Below are 15,952 nucleotides of genomic sequence, written 5' to 3'. Positions count from 1 at the left end.
GGGCCGAGGAGGCCAGGCCACCCCAGCCCGGCCAACCAGCCAGCATGCAGCCCTCTGCCCAGTGGCTGGGGCCTGGGAGGGCTGGGAACACTCTTTTTGCTATGTTCCTTTCAACTCCACAAGCAACATATGCTCCAAGTAGAGCAAGTGAAGAACAAATGCCACCCAGTGCCAGCTGGGGTCCCCATGCCGTGAGATCTGGCACCACCAGGTGGGCTCCCCACTCCACGCCTGGAAGGCACACAGCCCTTCTGGGGCCCTGCAGGTTCCCCAGGTGCACGCTCCCTAGGTGCACGCTCCCTGGTTGTGTTGGCGCTTGGATTCTGCTCGTACGTGCTGCCATTTCTGTTCCTACAACATCGACTCACTCTAATAACGCCACAAAATGCCACACAGAGGATGTCTAGGATATGGCCTTGTCTGCTGAGGATGGGGCAGGTAGCGGCGAGGCCAAGGAAATGTCCCTGTGGGGCAGTGCCAACAGTCCCAAGTGAAATGTGACGGTTCTCAAAGGGCTTTCAGCTTCCCCATCCCGGGGAGTTTCCGTCAGCCACGGCTTTGCATGCGGCCGGAGACTCCCTCATACTCTCTCCTGTCTCCCAGCATCTCATAGTGGTATTTTCCCTACCAGGGATTCTGGTGTCAACTGTTAGATGAAAATATTTCTCTCTCTCCCTGTCGCTCTCACTTTCCCTCTCCCCCAACATACACATATGTGAGAGAGATATATATATATGAAGAAAATAACCAGCATCCTAATCCCATCTTCTTCCAGGATAAATACTAGGAACATTGACTAATATATTTTCCAGTATTTTTTCTATAAATACATACAAAGAAACCCAGACACATTCACACATACTTCTTTTTTAATTGGAGTAATGCAGCTATTTTTTTTCATGAACATCTCATGAACATCTTTCCACACGAATAAATATCCTTCTGTGAGATTATTTTTAATGGAAGAGCTCTTTTGAGCAGAGCTTCTTTTTTGCCTGGGTTTCGAAGTCTCTAGGACTCAGGCCGACTTCTCTGGAGTGAGGTGGAGAGACCTAACTGCCTGCAGGGTTGCAAGGCAGCTTGGAGAGTAGAGGTCATAGAACTTTGCTAAGCCCTTGACATAAGGGTCTACCAGCTGAGGTTGGGCCTGGGTGGAGAAGAGTGACAGTCACAACAATGATGATGATATCAAGAGCCATTTGTTGTGTGGCTACTATGTGCCAGGATCATGGTAGGACTTTACACCTGTTATATTTTATCAATCCTCTTGATAAGGTTTTAGGGTAAAGGTGTTGTCCCCATTTTCACTTTCTTTACTTTTCTTTTTCCTTCCTTCCTTCCTTCCTTCCTTCCTTCCTTCCTTCCTTCCTTCCTTCCTTCTCTCTCTCTCTCTCTTTCTTTCTTGGCAGAGTCTCGCTGTATCGCCCAGGCTGGAGTGCAGTGGCATCATCTCAGTTCACTGGAAGCTCTGCCTCCCGGGTTCACACCAGTCTCCTGCCTCAGCCTCCCAAGTAGCTGAGACTACAGTCGTCAGCCACTATGCCTCGCTAATTTTTTTATATTTTTAGTAGAGACAGGGGTTCACCATGTTAGCCAGGATGGTCTCGATCTCCTGATCTTGTGATCCACCCGCCTTGGCCTCCCAAAGTGCTGGGATTACAGGCGTGAGCCATCGCGCCCAGCCTTCCTTTGGATTTTCTATGAACCTAGTCATGTCATCTATGAATAATGCAAGTTTTACTTTTTCCTTTCCAATCCTCATTATTTTATTTATTATTATTTTTATTTATTATTATTATTATTTTAGACAGAGTCTTGCTCTTGTTGCCCAGGCTGGAGTGCAATGGTGCGATCTCAGCTCACTGTAACCTCTGTCTCCCCTATTCAAGTGATTCTCCTGCCTCAGCCTCCTGAGTAGCTGGGATTACAGGCGACCACCACCATACCTGGCTAAACTTTTTGTATTTTTAGTAGAGACAGGGTTTTGCCATGTTGGCCAGACTGGTCTCGAACTCCTGACTTCAGGTGATCCACCCACCTTGGCTTCCCAAACTGCTGGGATTACAGGCGTGAGACACCACACCTGGCCTGTTTTATTTATTTATTTATTTTTTTGAGACAGGGTCTTTCTCTGTCACTCAGGCTGGAGTGCAGTGGTGTGATCTCGGCTTACTGCAACCTCCACCTCCTGGGCTCCAGTGATCTTCCCACCTCAGCCTCCCAGGTGGCTGGGACTATGGGTGTAAGACACCGCACTCGGCTAATTTATAAATTTTTCATAGAGAAGAGGTCTCACTATATTGCCCCAGCTGGTTTTGAGTTCCTGGGCTCAAGTGATCCTCCCACCTCTCAAAGTGCTGGGATTACGGGCATGAGTCACCGCACCCAGCCCAATCCTGATACTTTATTTTTGTTTTCACTTTATTGTACTGCCTGAGGTCTCTGATATAACCATGGTGAATAGAGGTGATGATAGCAGGCATCCTTGTCTTGTTTCCCAGTCTCCGGGGAAGGTTTTTTATAAATGTATTCTTCCTTCTTTGGGTGGATACTTAAATAATGTCCTATCTTTCTTCTTTTCTAATTTCTGCACTTACAGCATGAATTTCCCTTTAATAGGGCTTTAGCTGCATCCCACAAGTTTTGATGTCACATTTTCATCATCTTTCAGTTTAAAATTTCCATTAAGAATTCTTCCTTGCCTCACTGGTTACTTAAATGTGATTTGCTTAATGTGGTGTGGTGGCACACACCTATAATCCCAGCTACTCAGGCGGCCGAGGTGGGAGGATTGCTTGAGCCCAGGAGTTTGAGACCAGTCTTGGCAACATAGCAAGACCCCATTAAAAAATTATTTTAAATTAATAAGGATATAGAAGGCCGAGTGAGCCGGGTGGATCACCTGAGGTTGGGAGTTCAAGACCAACGTTACCAACATGGAGAAGCCCCATCTCTACTAAAAATACAAAATAATTAGCTGGGCATGGTGGCGCATGCCTTTAATCCCAGCTATTCGGGAGGTTGAGGCAGGATAATGCTTGAACCCGGGAGGCAGAGGTTGCAATGAACCAAGATCGCGCCACTGCACTCCAGCCTGGACAACAAGAGTGAAACTCGGTCTCAAAAAATAAATAAATACATAAATAAAAATAAGGATATGGAATGTTTTATCAACATGATCAACAAACTTGAACTAATTCACATATATAGAATACTCATTCAACCAGGCATGGTACATGTTATTTTCAAGTGCACACAGAATATAAACTGAGCCATAAAGCAAGTCTCAAAAAATTCAAAAGGATTAAAAACCACACAGAATGTACTCTCTGATCACCGTGGAATTAGGTAAAAATAAAAAACACCACATAGCCATAATATAATTAGACATTCAAAACTATTGAATGAGCACTCTCATTCATTAAGGATTAATAATTGATCCTTACTAATTAAACTTTTTTTTTTTGGCTGGGTGCAGTGGCTCAGGCCTGTAATCCTAGCACTTCGGGAAGCCGAGGTGGGCAGATCCTTTGAGGTCAGGAGTTCGAGACCAGCCTAGCCAACATGTTGAAACCCCATCTCTACTAAAAATACAAAAACTAGCCAGGCGTGGTAGCGCGCACCTGTAATCCCAGCTACTCAGGAGGCTGAGGCAAGAGAATCACTTGAACCTGGAAGGCACAGGTTGCAGTGAGCCGAGATTGTGCCTTTGCACTCCAGCCTGGGCGACAAGAGCAAGACTCTGTCTTAAAAAAAAAAAAAAAAATCTGAGTTGGTTTGAGAGAGATGCTGTTTAGATATTCAAGTGGGGTTGACTCTGGAGTTCAGAGGAGATGTCTGGGCTGGAAATATAAACTTGGGAGTTGTCAGGATATAGATGGTCTTCAGAAACTTGTGGCTAAATGAGATCACCCAGCGAAGGGAGTGAAGAAGAAAAAGGGTCCCAAGATGGGCTCCAACCTTTACGCCAATCTTTACAGTTCAGGGTTCCACTGGTTCTGGAAGAGGAACAAATGAAAGGGACTGAGGAGGTGTGGTGGTGAGGCAGGGGAGGATCAGGAGTTCTGGAATGTTCTGGAATGTTCTGGAAGCAAGTGAAGAAAGTGTGTTTAGGAGGAGGGAGAGCTCAAGGGTGTCGATGCTGCTGATTCATCAGGGAAGGTGAGGGCTGAGAACCGTCCATTGGTTTAACAATGTGGAGTCAATGGTGACCCTGAGAAGGAAGGTTCTGGCGAAGAGGAGGGCTGCAAGCCTATAGAGAGAAACAGAAAGGAGAGGGAGAGGGGCTGAAGGTGAGAGGGCCCTGTCAACGCTGGAGGAACTCTGTTCTAAGGTGCTGTGGAGAAAGGGCAGGGAGCTGGAGGGGAATGCGGGCTCAGGGAATTTCGGATGGAAGAAATCATAGCATGTTTGCAAGCTGTAAACCAGTATTGTACTGTTCACCCTATTTTGCAGATTATGGAACTAAGACTCAGAAAGTGTAAGTAGCAGACCCAGTAAGCAAAAGGACAAGGCTTGGATGGGGGTTTTGGTGGGTCTGTCTGACCCACCCCGAATTCATGCTTTTAATATGTCAAGTTTTTTCTTTTCTTTTCTTTTCTTTTTTTTTTTTGAGATGGAGTCTCGCTCTGTCGCCCAGGCTGGAGTGCAGTGGCCGGATCTCAGCTCACTGCAAGCTCCACCTCCCGGGTTTACGCCATTCTCCTGCCTCAGCCTCCTGAGTAGCTGGGACTACAGGCGCCCGCCACCTCGCCCAGCTAGTTTTTTTGTATTTTTTTTTAGTAGAGACGGGGTTTCACCGTGTTAGCCAGGATGGTCTCGATCTCCTGACCTCGTGATCTGCCCGTCTCGGCCTCCCAAAGTGCTGGGATTACAGGCTTGAGCCACCGCGCCCGGCCTTTTTCTTTTATTTTTAAATTCATTTTATTTATTTTTATTTATTTTGAGACAGAGTCTCACTCTGTCACCCAGGCTGAAGTGCAGTGGCGTGATCTCGGCTCACTGAACTTCTGCCTGCTGAGTTCAAGTGATTCTCCTGCCTCAGGCTCCCAAGTAGCTGATACTGCAGGCGTGCACCCCCACGCCTGGCTAATTTTTGTATTTTTAGTAGAGACGGGGTTTCATCATATTGGCCAGGATGGTCTTGAACTCGTGACCTCAGGTGAGATTCGCCCACCTCGGCCTCCCAAAGAATAGGTCAAGTTTTTTAAAAAACAAATTGAAGCAGTACAGCTTTTTTTTTTTTTTCCCATGTCATAATATGCCATGAGCACTCTTCCACATGAATAAAAAGCAAGAACTGACATAATTAAAAGGAGAAATAGACAAATCCACAATCATACTGGCAGATTTTAACTAACTTCTGTTAAAAATTGAGAAAACAGACCAAAAAAATCAGTAAGGACCAGATGTGGTGGTATGCACCTGTAATCCCAGCTAATCGGGAGGTTGTGGTAGAAAGAGCACTTGAAGCCAGGAGTTCAAGACCAGCTGGGCCACATAGTGAGACCTCATGAAAAACATTATTTATTTATTTCATTTATTTATTTATTTATTTATTTTGAGACAGAGTCTTGCTCTGTTGCCCAGGCTGGAGTGCAGTGGCACAATCTTGGCTCACTGCAACCTCCACCTCCTGGGTTCAAGCGATTCTCCTGCCTTAGCCTCCCAAGTAGCTAGGACTACAGGCGTCCACCACCACACCGAGCCAATTTTTCTATTTTTAGTAAAGACGGGGTTTCACCATGTTGGCCGGGCTGGTCTCGAACTCCTGACCTCAGGTGATCTGCCCTCCTCAGCCTCCCAAAGTGCTGGGGATTACAGGCGTGAGCCACCACGCCCGGCCCGCTCCCTCGTTCTTTCAGCTCTCTGCCCTAATGGGACCTTTCGGTGCAGCCTTTTCCTGACTTCCCTTTCAAAATTGCAACCTCCCCTCTTTCCTGTCCCATCCCAACCTCCCTATCTTCCTCCTCTGAGTCTCTCCAGTGCCTTCATGGCCACCTTTTACTGTGATTATTGTCACTCTGGAGCCTCCTGGCGCCCAGCACACAGTAGGTGCTCAGGGGTCACCTATTATATGATGGGCAGAAGCCTGTTCTTACCTCCCACGGTGTCCGGGGGTCCACGGGGCCCAGCACAGGGAAGGGGAGACAGTAGCAAATGTGAGGCATCCGGATGTGATCTGCATCCTCCTTCAGCAGCAGCACTCAGACCCCCCACCCGCCTGGCGACTCTGTCCCAGCCCAGCCTGGCCCAGCATCCTTGATCTCGCTGTCAGCCTCCAGTCCCTCCTGCTCCTGTTCCTGCTCCGAGCTGTCCCCGGAGGGACCTTTCTGACACACGACTCTGATGCCTGGTGAGGAAGGCCTTTAGGGGCTCCCCATTGCCAGTGCCTGGTCTAGAGCTGAATTGCTTCTCCACGGAGTGTGCTCCTTCCCGAACAACACCCCCAGATCTCACCCATCACCCCCAATGTCCAGGACTCTCAGACTAGGTCCAGGTCCAGGGACGCTAACTTCAGCTCTAGCCTCAGCCTGCTTGGAGGAAGGCCTCGGCATTGACTTCACGCCTCTGCCATTTGGATGGCCACTGGGGTTGGCACCATTGCCCACTGGGCAGCAGGAGGCAAAGGGCCTGGAGGGCCTGGATCCCATACAAACAGCCACAGCCCAGCCCAGCCCCCAGCCCCCACACCCAACCTAGCCCAGCCCAGCCCAGCTCCCAGGCCCCAACACCCAGCCCAGCCCAGCCCCCAGGCCCCAGTACCCAGCCCAGCCCAGCCCAGCTTCTAGCCCCCAACCCCCAGCCCAGCCCAGCCCAGCCCCAGCCCCACAAGTGGCCCACTCCAAGGCCTATGCAATCTCCCAGCAGATATACCTAAGGGAGGGCCAGGAGGGGATGGTTCAGGGGCTCAAAGGGTGTCCTGTTGCCAAGGCTGCACCCTGCATTTCACAGTCTGGTGATGCAGGTCATACCCTGCATATAAATGCACTCCAGCAGTCAGGACTTGTCAAAGGCCTCACTCAGCAGCTGCTAATTGGTGGCCACCTCCACAGCCTCCCTTGCCCTCAGCCCCACAGCTGCTCCTGCCCTGCCCACTGCACCACCGCCCACTTGCCTATTCCCCGACTGCCCCACTGTATGGGTTGGGGGCCTGCAGCGTCCCAGGGCAGGCTAGTCTTCTCTGGCCCTGCATCGCCTGCCCTCTCTGGGCTCATATGTTCTGGGCAGCCCGGCTGAGCTGGACAGGAGGGAGAGGGAACCCCAGATCTGTTCCCCTGCCGAGACATGGACAAGGAGGGTGCTCCCCTCCCTTCTATCTGTGACCAGAATCATCCAGCTCAGAGAGACTGTCAGATCTGAGACCTCGAAGGGGTCTGGGCCTGGGTGGGTGGAGGGTTGGGAGCCCAGGAACACAGAGGGATGTTCCCATCCTGGGTGCCAGGCTGTGGCTGGTGCTCCGGGCAGGTACGAAGGCTGTACAAGGCAGGGCAGGCCTTGGAAGTTTCTCTCCACTGGAAATGAGGCTTCTTCCTACATGGTCCCTTTCCTACAAGGAAGCAGGTTGGAAGCCCCTCTCCCCAGACCCAGCCTGTTTCTGGCTCAGAGACCCCTTGAACTCGTCCCCAGGTCCGCCCCACCATCCCCGTGTCTGATGCCCTTGAAGTGAGGGTCTCCCAAACGCCAAATGGTTTATTACTTGGATTTTCATGCCCAGCTGCCTCTTGGCGCCTGCCTCCCTCCCTCCTTCCCTCCCGCCTCCCGCCCTCCTCCTGCCTCTGAGCACCACCTGTCTCTCCAGCCTGCCTCAGCAACCCCTGCTTGCCTGTTGCCAGGGAAACCGCCTCCTTGGCAACCAGCCGGCATCCATATGACACACACACTCAGAAAGGAAAAGCTTCTGCTCTTGCTTAGGCTGTTGGTGAGCTCTGCTCTGAAGCCCAACAGGTTCTGAGGGAGGGTCCGGTTTGTGATCCCAGAGAGGGAGGTGGGCAGGCATCATGCCTCTCTTGACCATTCAACAGCAGCTTATTAAGCACGTACTACTTCCCTGACTATGTGCGTGGCCCTTTGTGCACAATATCTCATTTAATCATGCATTGAACCTCCAAAATAGATGTGATTATTCCCATCTTACAGACATGGAAATTGAGGCATGGAGAGGTTAAGACTGTCAGAAGTCAGAGCCAAGATTCGAACCTACTCTTGTCTAACTTTAAAGTCCCAGTTCTTTCTACCATCTTGAGGTCTCTGGCTAGGCCTCTCTTAGCTGGGCCAAGAGTGAGTGGGCCTAGGACACAACCAAGTGATGGGGAAGCCCCCTCACCGTAGTTCATCTGGTGCTGCTCCTTTTGTGCCAGGCACAGCTGTATAATCAGAAACCTAGACATAGACTAGGCATAGTCCCTGCCCTCAAGGGGTTGCCAGTCTGGTGAGATGCTGATGGGAGTAGGACTCTGACATGACCCAGTGCAGGAGCCATGAGGCCAGGGGCAGGGCCTCCAAGCCCAGCTGAGCTCGACACTCACCCGGGCTTCCTGGGAGGAGGCTTGGGCTTTGGGGGGCCTGTGGTCAGAGAGTGGGTGGCAGGAGCTTGACACCTCCAGGGAGGCTCATATGGGTGATGACGGCAGCCCAGGTGGCCCGGGAGGTGTGGCTGAGGGACATGAAAGGAAATTGACAGGCAAGGGGGATGAGGGGTGTGCTGAGAACCAGGACCGGACTCTGGAATCCCCCAGCAGGGCACATGCTCGATGGCCAGGGAGTGTGACCCCAGTGGGTGCCTGGGTTACCCTTGAATACAGGCTGGGGTGGGGGTGGGGGAGAACGGGGGGGGGGGGGGGGGGGGGAGGACCCTCACGGGGGCGGGGGCTTTGAACAGGGGCGTAAAGGCAGAGGTCATGGGGGCATCCTGTTGGAGCAGTGGCCACAGTTACCATGCAGGAGGCTGCTGGCTGCAAGGCCCTTAAGAGCCTAGGGACAGCAGGAGGAGGCCTGGCCCTTCCTCTTGCCAGCCAGGTGGAAGCCTGGATAGAACCCTCCAGGTGGAACACAAGGCTTTACTGGAGGACCTTAACGGGGGTTAGGGAGGTGGCTGAGAACAGAAAGGGGTCAGCCCTGTACAGGCAGGGAAGGGGCAAGGTGATTCTGGGAAAGGGGGTGGCAGGTGAAAAGATGTAGCTGGGCTTTGCCCTCGCCTGGGGTCCCACGGTGGGGTGTGTAACGGGCAGGGGGCCGGCTGCTGGGGCTGGGGACTGCCCCTCTGCACACTTGCCCCTGACCTTGGCACCCCGTCTCCTGCAGGCTCTGCAGCGCCGCGAGACCGAGGTCTACGCCTGCATCGAGAGTGAAGATGGCTGCCCACCCACCGCCAAGCAGAGCCCCCTCTCCCAGGTACGCAGGCGCTGGGACCCCACGCCTGGCTTCTCACTCCATCTGACCTTCCTATCACCGGTGAAGTGGGGGTGGGGGGCAAATGGGACATGGAAGTGAGCCACCTGCTGTGGAATCCCAACCCTCTCTGGGTGGCAGCTGGCCGGCCGGTTAGGAGGACTGGTGGGCCTGAGTTCCTGCTCTGTCCCTTAGCCACTGTGCAGCCCTAGTCAAGGTGTCTGACTTCTCTGTGTCTGAATCTCCTTGTGTGCAGACTGAGCAACCTAACAGTACCTACCTCATAGATGTTCAGTGAGGGTAGAATGTTGTACTGAGAAAGCTGCCTAGAAGCTGTGCCCATGCACTGTGAGCTATTGTAACTAACACTGGGCACAGTGTCCACACTGGCCAATCAGACAGGGGTGTTAGGCTGCCAGCTGCCCCCAGGTTGGTGTTGGCTAGAGTCTGGAGTTAGAGTGTGAGCTAGGAGAAGCTGGGCTGGCCTGGTCAGGGCTCTGTGATTGTCATGATAGGGCCTCAGGCATCTTACCCATATTAACCATCTCTCTCTCTCTTTTTCGTTTTTTTCTTGTAATTTTGAGACAGAGTCTTTCTCTGTCACCCAGGCCGGAGGGCAGTGGCAGGATCTCAGCTAACTGCAACCTCTGCCTCTCGGGTTCAAGCAAGTCTCCTGCCTCAGCCCCCCGAGTCGCTGGGATTACAGGTGCCCACCACTATACCCAGATAATTTTTTGTGTTTTTAGTACAGACAGGGTTTCACCGTGTTGGCCAGGCTGGTCTCGAACTCCTGACCTCGTGATTCACCTGCCTCAGGCTCCCAAAGTGCTGGGATTAAAGGTGGGATTAACGGGCCCACCACACCAGGCACATACTTTCTCTCTTAAACCTGTTTGCTCATCTGTAAAGTGGATGAGCAATGATTTCCTGCAATACCAACTGCCCCTGAATTCAAACGTGTTCCAAGCTGAATAACATCTGCACCAGGGCTTTCAGCACTGTGAAGTGTGAGGTGTTGTTCAGCCAGAACAGGAGCCCACAGGCCTCTTGGAGCATCCATCAGGGGATGTGGGCGGCTGGCACTTGGCCTTCTCTGGCCCAGGCTGGCACTGTTTGTTAAATCGCCTATTCTCAAAGCCCTTTCTATACTCAGCCGTCAACTAGACCCTGAGTGAAAGCAGGGCTTCCCCGACCCTGGGATCTCCAGGGATACCTGGGCCATCTCAGGCAGTGCCCACCCTGTGCCAGGCCCCGGGGTGCTGGACAGGAGAACTAGGCATGTCCCTGCACTCTGGGAGCCATAGTCTGCAGGAACAGGTCACTGACCCCATGGACACACAGAGGCATTTGTAGCCCTGTTGTGAGGGATGGTCGTCTGGGAGGGACCAGCCAGGACAGGGAGGGAGGGGGTCCCTCGGACCCTAAGACGAACCCGCAGGCAGGATGAGTAGGAGGCAGTCATGGAACAGATGTGTCTTTGGGAGGAGGTGCATCCCACACAGAGGACAGAAGGCAGAGGGCAGAGCTGTGGGGGAAGCTCTGAGGCTGGAAGGGCAGAGCCATGTGGATGGAGGGCAGCGAGCAGGGGTGGGAAGCGTGGTGGGGGAAGAGGCTGGGGAGGTGGGTTTGGAGAAAGAGGGCAGGCCCCCCATCAAAGCTACACAGGACGTAATCTGTTGCCCTCTGGCTAAAACTAAATTAGTGCAAGTTCATTCTTTTCCTACCTAACGGTCATTCTCTCTCTTTCTCTCCCTCCCTCCCTTTCTTCTTTTCTATCCAGGAGAGACTGCATAGATTCAAAGATGATGGCGAACTTAACCTGGTCTATGAAAATCTCTAGGATGGGCTCCACTGCCCACAGAGCTTGCCCTGGTCAGAGGACAGGGCAACCCCTGCTACCAAAGGACTTGACCTGAGTTGGGAGTAAGGCCGCCAGGGATACCCATCATCTCACATTCAAGGCCCTTCCCGCCTTGGCATGCCCCACTGCCCCCATTCTATGCCCCAGCCGCCAAGGCTTTCCATCTTGCGGCCTTTGCCCAGGCTGTTCCTTCTGCCAGGCAGGCCCTTCTTCCCTGGCCCAACCAGCAAAGTGCCCCTCAGTCTCCAAGGGCTTTCCTGGATGCCACTCTTGCCCAGAGCCCTGCTCACCGCCTCACGCTTACAGAGCAGCATGCTCTCTTGGCACCAGAGAGCTGGCACCTCAGCCAGCAGGGCAGCCTCTGAGCTGAGGGAGGTCCCTGCAAGGGCCCCTTAGCAGCGCTGTGTGGGGAGCCGAGGTGTGGAGGAGCTGGGGAGCAGCTATGCAAACCCCTACCTGCCCAGCTGGGCCAGAGGCACGAGGCAGCCAGGCAGGGTGGGAGCAGGGGCTGGCATGGGAGGTCTAGGGGACAGACAAGGATGATGGACCCCGCAGAAGCAAGACTGGGATCAGGGACAGATCTGGAGGCCCAGGACATGGCTGAGAGGTGGTCAGCAGGCGGGGGGCAGAGAGGGCTTGGGTACAAGCCGGTGAGGAAGGAGATTATGGCATGTTTGGGATGAGGGCGGAGGGATGGATGAGGGGAGGAGCTGAATGAATGGCCTGAAGTTCCCCCTCCCCCAAGGGTCCCCGCTCCCATTGGTCTGGCCCTGTATGCGCACTGTGTCATCTCCTTGGTCACCCTCTGCTCCAGGCCTGCCCCACTGCAGGACCTCAGCTGTCCCTCCTTCTACCCAACGTGCAGTCCCCCAAAGTCCCTTCTGTCTGGCCTATCCTGTGCCCACCACCTGTGGCTTCATCCAGTCTTCCTGCTCTCTTTATCTGTCATAGGCCCCAGCTCTGGCCCCCTGTGGATTGAGGTCCCAAGTGGTCCAACTGTGGGGTTTGGTGCTGGGACCCTCAAGGGCAGCCGGAAGGTCCCTCTGAGGCAGAAGCTCTGGCCCCATGGGGACAGTGGCTCCCTAGTGCCTGGCCCTGAGCCATTTCTGCTGTTCTGAGTGCCCATATCACCCTCACTTCCTCCTCACAGCAGCCCTGCACTGTGGCCAGAAACGCATCCACAGGCAAGCAGTGGCTGGGGGCCGGACGGCCCCGGGCTGTTAGGCTCTGCTTCCTCCTTCCGCTCCCCCATGTCTCCCTGAGTTCTCCCACCTTTGCTCATTTGTGAAATGGGCAGGTCAATCCTCCCGTCCCACCATGTGGGATGCCCCAACCCCAAATGTGCCCATGGTGAGGGGGGTACCCAAGGCACAGGCCCTGGCCCTGCCCCCAAGCAGCACTGGGCTACCAGCTCACAGAGGCACCTTTGGTTCTGCAGGTCACGCCCCTCCCTGCAGAGAAGGAAAGCTGGTGGTAGAGGCTGGGCACAGACTGGCCCAGAAGAAGTCCCTGGGCCCTGCTAGGGTGGCACCAGACTTCTCTGGTCCCACAGGACAGTCAGTGACCTCCCAGCTTGGTTCTGGGCCCCCGCCTGCAAGCACACACGGCAAGGAGGGCTTTTGCAGGCTCACATAACCGAGTGGCAAGGCCCCTGCTCCCAGAGGCTGGATTTGAATGAACTCCAGGCCTGTTTGGGGAGGTGAAGCTGCCAGGTGTGCACAGGGGTCTCCCAGGCTCCTGGCTCCACCAGCCCGAGGCAGGGGCAAGGGTCAGAGCAATGGGGGACAATGCCGCTCAGGGTGCAGTGAGCTCCCCTGGGAATACTGCAGCCAGCAAGACCAGGAGAGCGCCACCTCACTGGGCCTGCCTCCCCCACCTGGGCCTCTCTGATCTCAGCTCCTGGACCCTGGATCTCTGGCTAGGACTCAGTATTTTCCAGTCTTTTTCAGGGGTAGAGAGGGGAGCCTGGGTTGAACTTTACCACCGTGCCCTGGCCCAGGCATCACAAACACGGCCTCCCTGTGGCTGCCCTGACCCCGACAGATCCCGATTAAACCCACACCTGGCCTTGGCCCTCCCCTGCTCCATACCTTGCATGGTTTTTACCTCACTTGGAATAAAATTCCAACTCCTTCCTGTGGCCTAGGAGGTTCTTGGGGCTGACTCATCACCCCTCTGGTGGACACAGACATTGCCAGCGTGGTGGTCGTCTGTGCTTGGTTCAGGGCAAGGCTGGGAGGCAGTGGGTGCTGAAGTCTTCAGTGAGCAAGGAGAGAGGCTAGGAGGAGGAGGAGGAGGAGGGCACAGCATGGAAGGACGGGACCCTAAAGGGCTTTGACCCAAGGGAGGGTGGGGTAAGAATGTTCTGAGACTTCTGTGGGCGACAAAGAGGACTGAGCACCTGTTCCCCAGCTCCCAGGGCTGAGAGCCTGCAGAGACAAGCTGGGGCAGGGTGACGGGTGGCAGGGAACTTCAGGGTGGGAGGTGCATGGGGCAGGCGGGAGGAGGAAGAACCGAGAGGGCATGAATGGAAGCTCCTGGGGTACAGGCTTGCTTTCCGCTATGAATGGGTGGAGGAGGGAAGAGAAGAAAATTGCTTTTGAGAGCCACGCAGGCTGGGTGGCCCCAGGGCCTCCCTTGAATCCCTGCTCCACCTCTCACAGGTGGACTTGTGGACTTGCGGATTTGGGCAAGTCACTGGCCACCTAAGCCTCAGTTTGCAGTGACAGTTAAGACAGCTCAGGCCGGGCTTGGTGGCTCATGCCTGTAATCCCAGCACTTTGGGAGGCCGAGGCGGGTGGATCACTTGAGGCCAGGAGTTCGAGACCAGCCTGGCCAACGTGGCGAAACCCCGTCTCTACTATAAAATACAAAAATCAGCCTGGTGTGGTGGCATGCACCTGTAGTCCCAGCTACTCGGGAGGCTAAGGCAGGAGAATCGCTTAAACCTGGGAGGCAGAGGTTGCAGTGAGCCAAGGTGGCACCACTGCACACCAGCCCGGGTGACAGAGCGTGCTCTGTCCAAAGCAAAACACAAATAAACAAAAACGCCACTCAGTGTCTCAGAAAGGACAGATGGGGACTCCCTGGCTCAGGCAGAAGCTCAGTGGGTGTGCATTTCCTTCAAGATTCGTCCTTCAGAAGATACAGGCTGCTGGGGCAGTACAGAGGGGTCTAAGTGAGAGGCAGGCCACCCTGGGAGCTGGGTCCCTGGGCTCTCTGCAGCCATGCCTTTAAGGAGTGCCTACGGGGTAGCACGATCAGGTGGACAGGCCAGGGCTGCCCAGAGCTGGGGGTGGGGGCAAGTTAAGCAGAGAAGTGAGGGGAGGAGGGTGCTGGCTTAGCAGGAGCTGAGTGAATGGGCCTGGAGGGGAAAAGCTAAGGGCAGGGGTGGCTTGAGTGGAGTCGGTGAGGCCCAGGTGAAGGGGAGCTGTGGACCTTCCAGGACCGGCGGATGTGAGCAGTCCTCGGTGGGGACTGGGGTTAGGGTGGGGAAGGGAAGCCCCAGGCAGCCCTGCAGGCCCCTTCCCCTTCCGGCAGGGCAGCCGTGTCTCTGGGTCTCAGCTGATGCTTCCCTTCGCCCACTGGCCCCTGGCCTAGTGGGATTTCCCGCCGTCTCTCTGGGCCCAGCCTGCCCTGCCCTCCTAGGTCTTCCCAACCTCCCCTCTGCAGAAACATCTCAGCCATGTCTGGCCACCCAGGCTTCCCTGCCCGCCTCTAGGAAATTGACCCCTTCGGTGGGTTTCAGCCTCCAACACGCCCCGCCCCGCCCCCGCCACTTGGCTTCTGCTCTATCAGCGCTTGCTTGAGAAAATCATCCTGGGAAACCAGCCTCTGGGAGCAGCGGCCTTGCCACTCTGTTCTGTGAGCCTGCGGAAGCCCTCCTTGCCATGTGTGCTTGCAGGCAGAGGCCCAGAACCAAGCTAGGAGGCCGCTGGCTGTCCTGTAGGACCAGGGAAGTCTGGGGCCACCCTAGCAGAGGGCCCATGGACTTCTTCTGGAGGTTAGTCTGTGCCCAGCCTCTACCACCAGTTCAGAACTTGAAGTGGGTGTGCTAAGCGATGGCCCCTCCTCAGCAAACATTTCCAGAAGATTCTGGCAGCAGAGTTTCCATGGGAACATGCGCCAGTGCTATGCTGAACCCAGTGGGGCTGGGGTTCCCTTTCAGCCAATATTGCAGGACCCGAGCCTGGTGGCCTTGGCCAGGGTAGGCAGTGCTCTTGCCACCCACTCTCACAAACCTGAACTCAAAGAACTCAAGTTACGGGCAAAACCTGCTTTTCCTTTTTCTTCTTCTTCTTTTTTTTTTTTTTTTTTTTAAGCACATTCTAATTTAAAGGCCATGCTCCATTCTAAAGATGCCTCTGGGATTTCAGGGATGGATTTTTATGTAGCTCAATAGTTTTCTTGGCAGACAGCTTCTGCAGGAGAGGTGGGCCGTTGGCTCAGTCCAGCCAGGCTGAGTGGCGTCACTCCGTTCCTCGCAATGCTAGGGGATGTCATTTGCCCACCTGAGGGGCTTCCCCAGTCTCCCTTCCCTGACCTGTGGTCAGAATGATGGCCTCAGCCTTGACTGAGAAGGGTCAAGCCAGACTCTCTGCACTTGGTGTTCGCGTGTGTTTTGTGTGTGTCTGGAGGTGACATATGTGGGTGACAGAGGCATATGTTGCAGTGAAACATTAAAACTACAGCAAAGTGAAA

General features: G+C 54.3%; 1 protein-coding gene across 3 annotated transcripts in view; it reads left to right on the top strand.

Moving 5' to 3' along the window:
* Positions 1 to 15,952, top strand: part of NFAM1 (NFAT activating protein with ITAM motif 1) — a 51,762-nt gene extending 35,810 nt beyond the window's left edge. The window contains exons 4-5 of one of the 3 annotated variants that reach the window (XM_023221839.2): positions 9,304 to 9,393; positions 11,171 to 15,952. In XM_023221839.2, coding sequence (XP_023077607.1) covers positions 9,304 to 9,350 — 47 coding nt within the window. In that variant the 3' untranslated portion in view covers positions 9,351 to 9,393; positions 11,171 to 15,952. The remainder of the gene's footprint in view (positions 1 to 9,303; positions 9,394 to 11,170) is intronic. The other 2 variants (XM_023221836.2, XM_023221838.2) reach the window with 2 other exon arrangements.

The sequence above is a fragment of the Piliocolobus tephrosceles genome, chromosome 19 (assembly GCF_002776525.5).
Source record: "Piliocolobus tephrosceles isolate RC106 chromosome 19, ASM277652v3, whole genome shotgun sequence".
NCBI lineage: Eukaryota > Metazoa > Chordata > Mammalia > Primates > Cercopithecidae > Piliocolobus > Piliocolobus tephrosceles.
The sequence above is the reverse complement of the archived record's forward strand: the minus strand, read 5'-3'. Positions and strand labels throughout refer to the sequence as shown.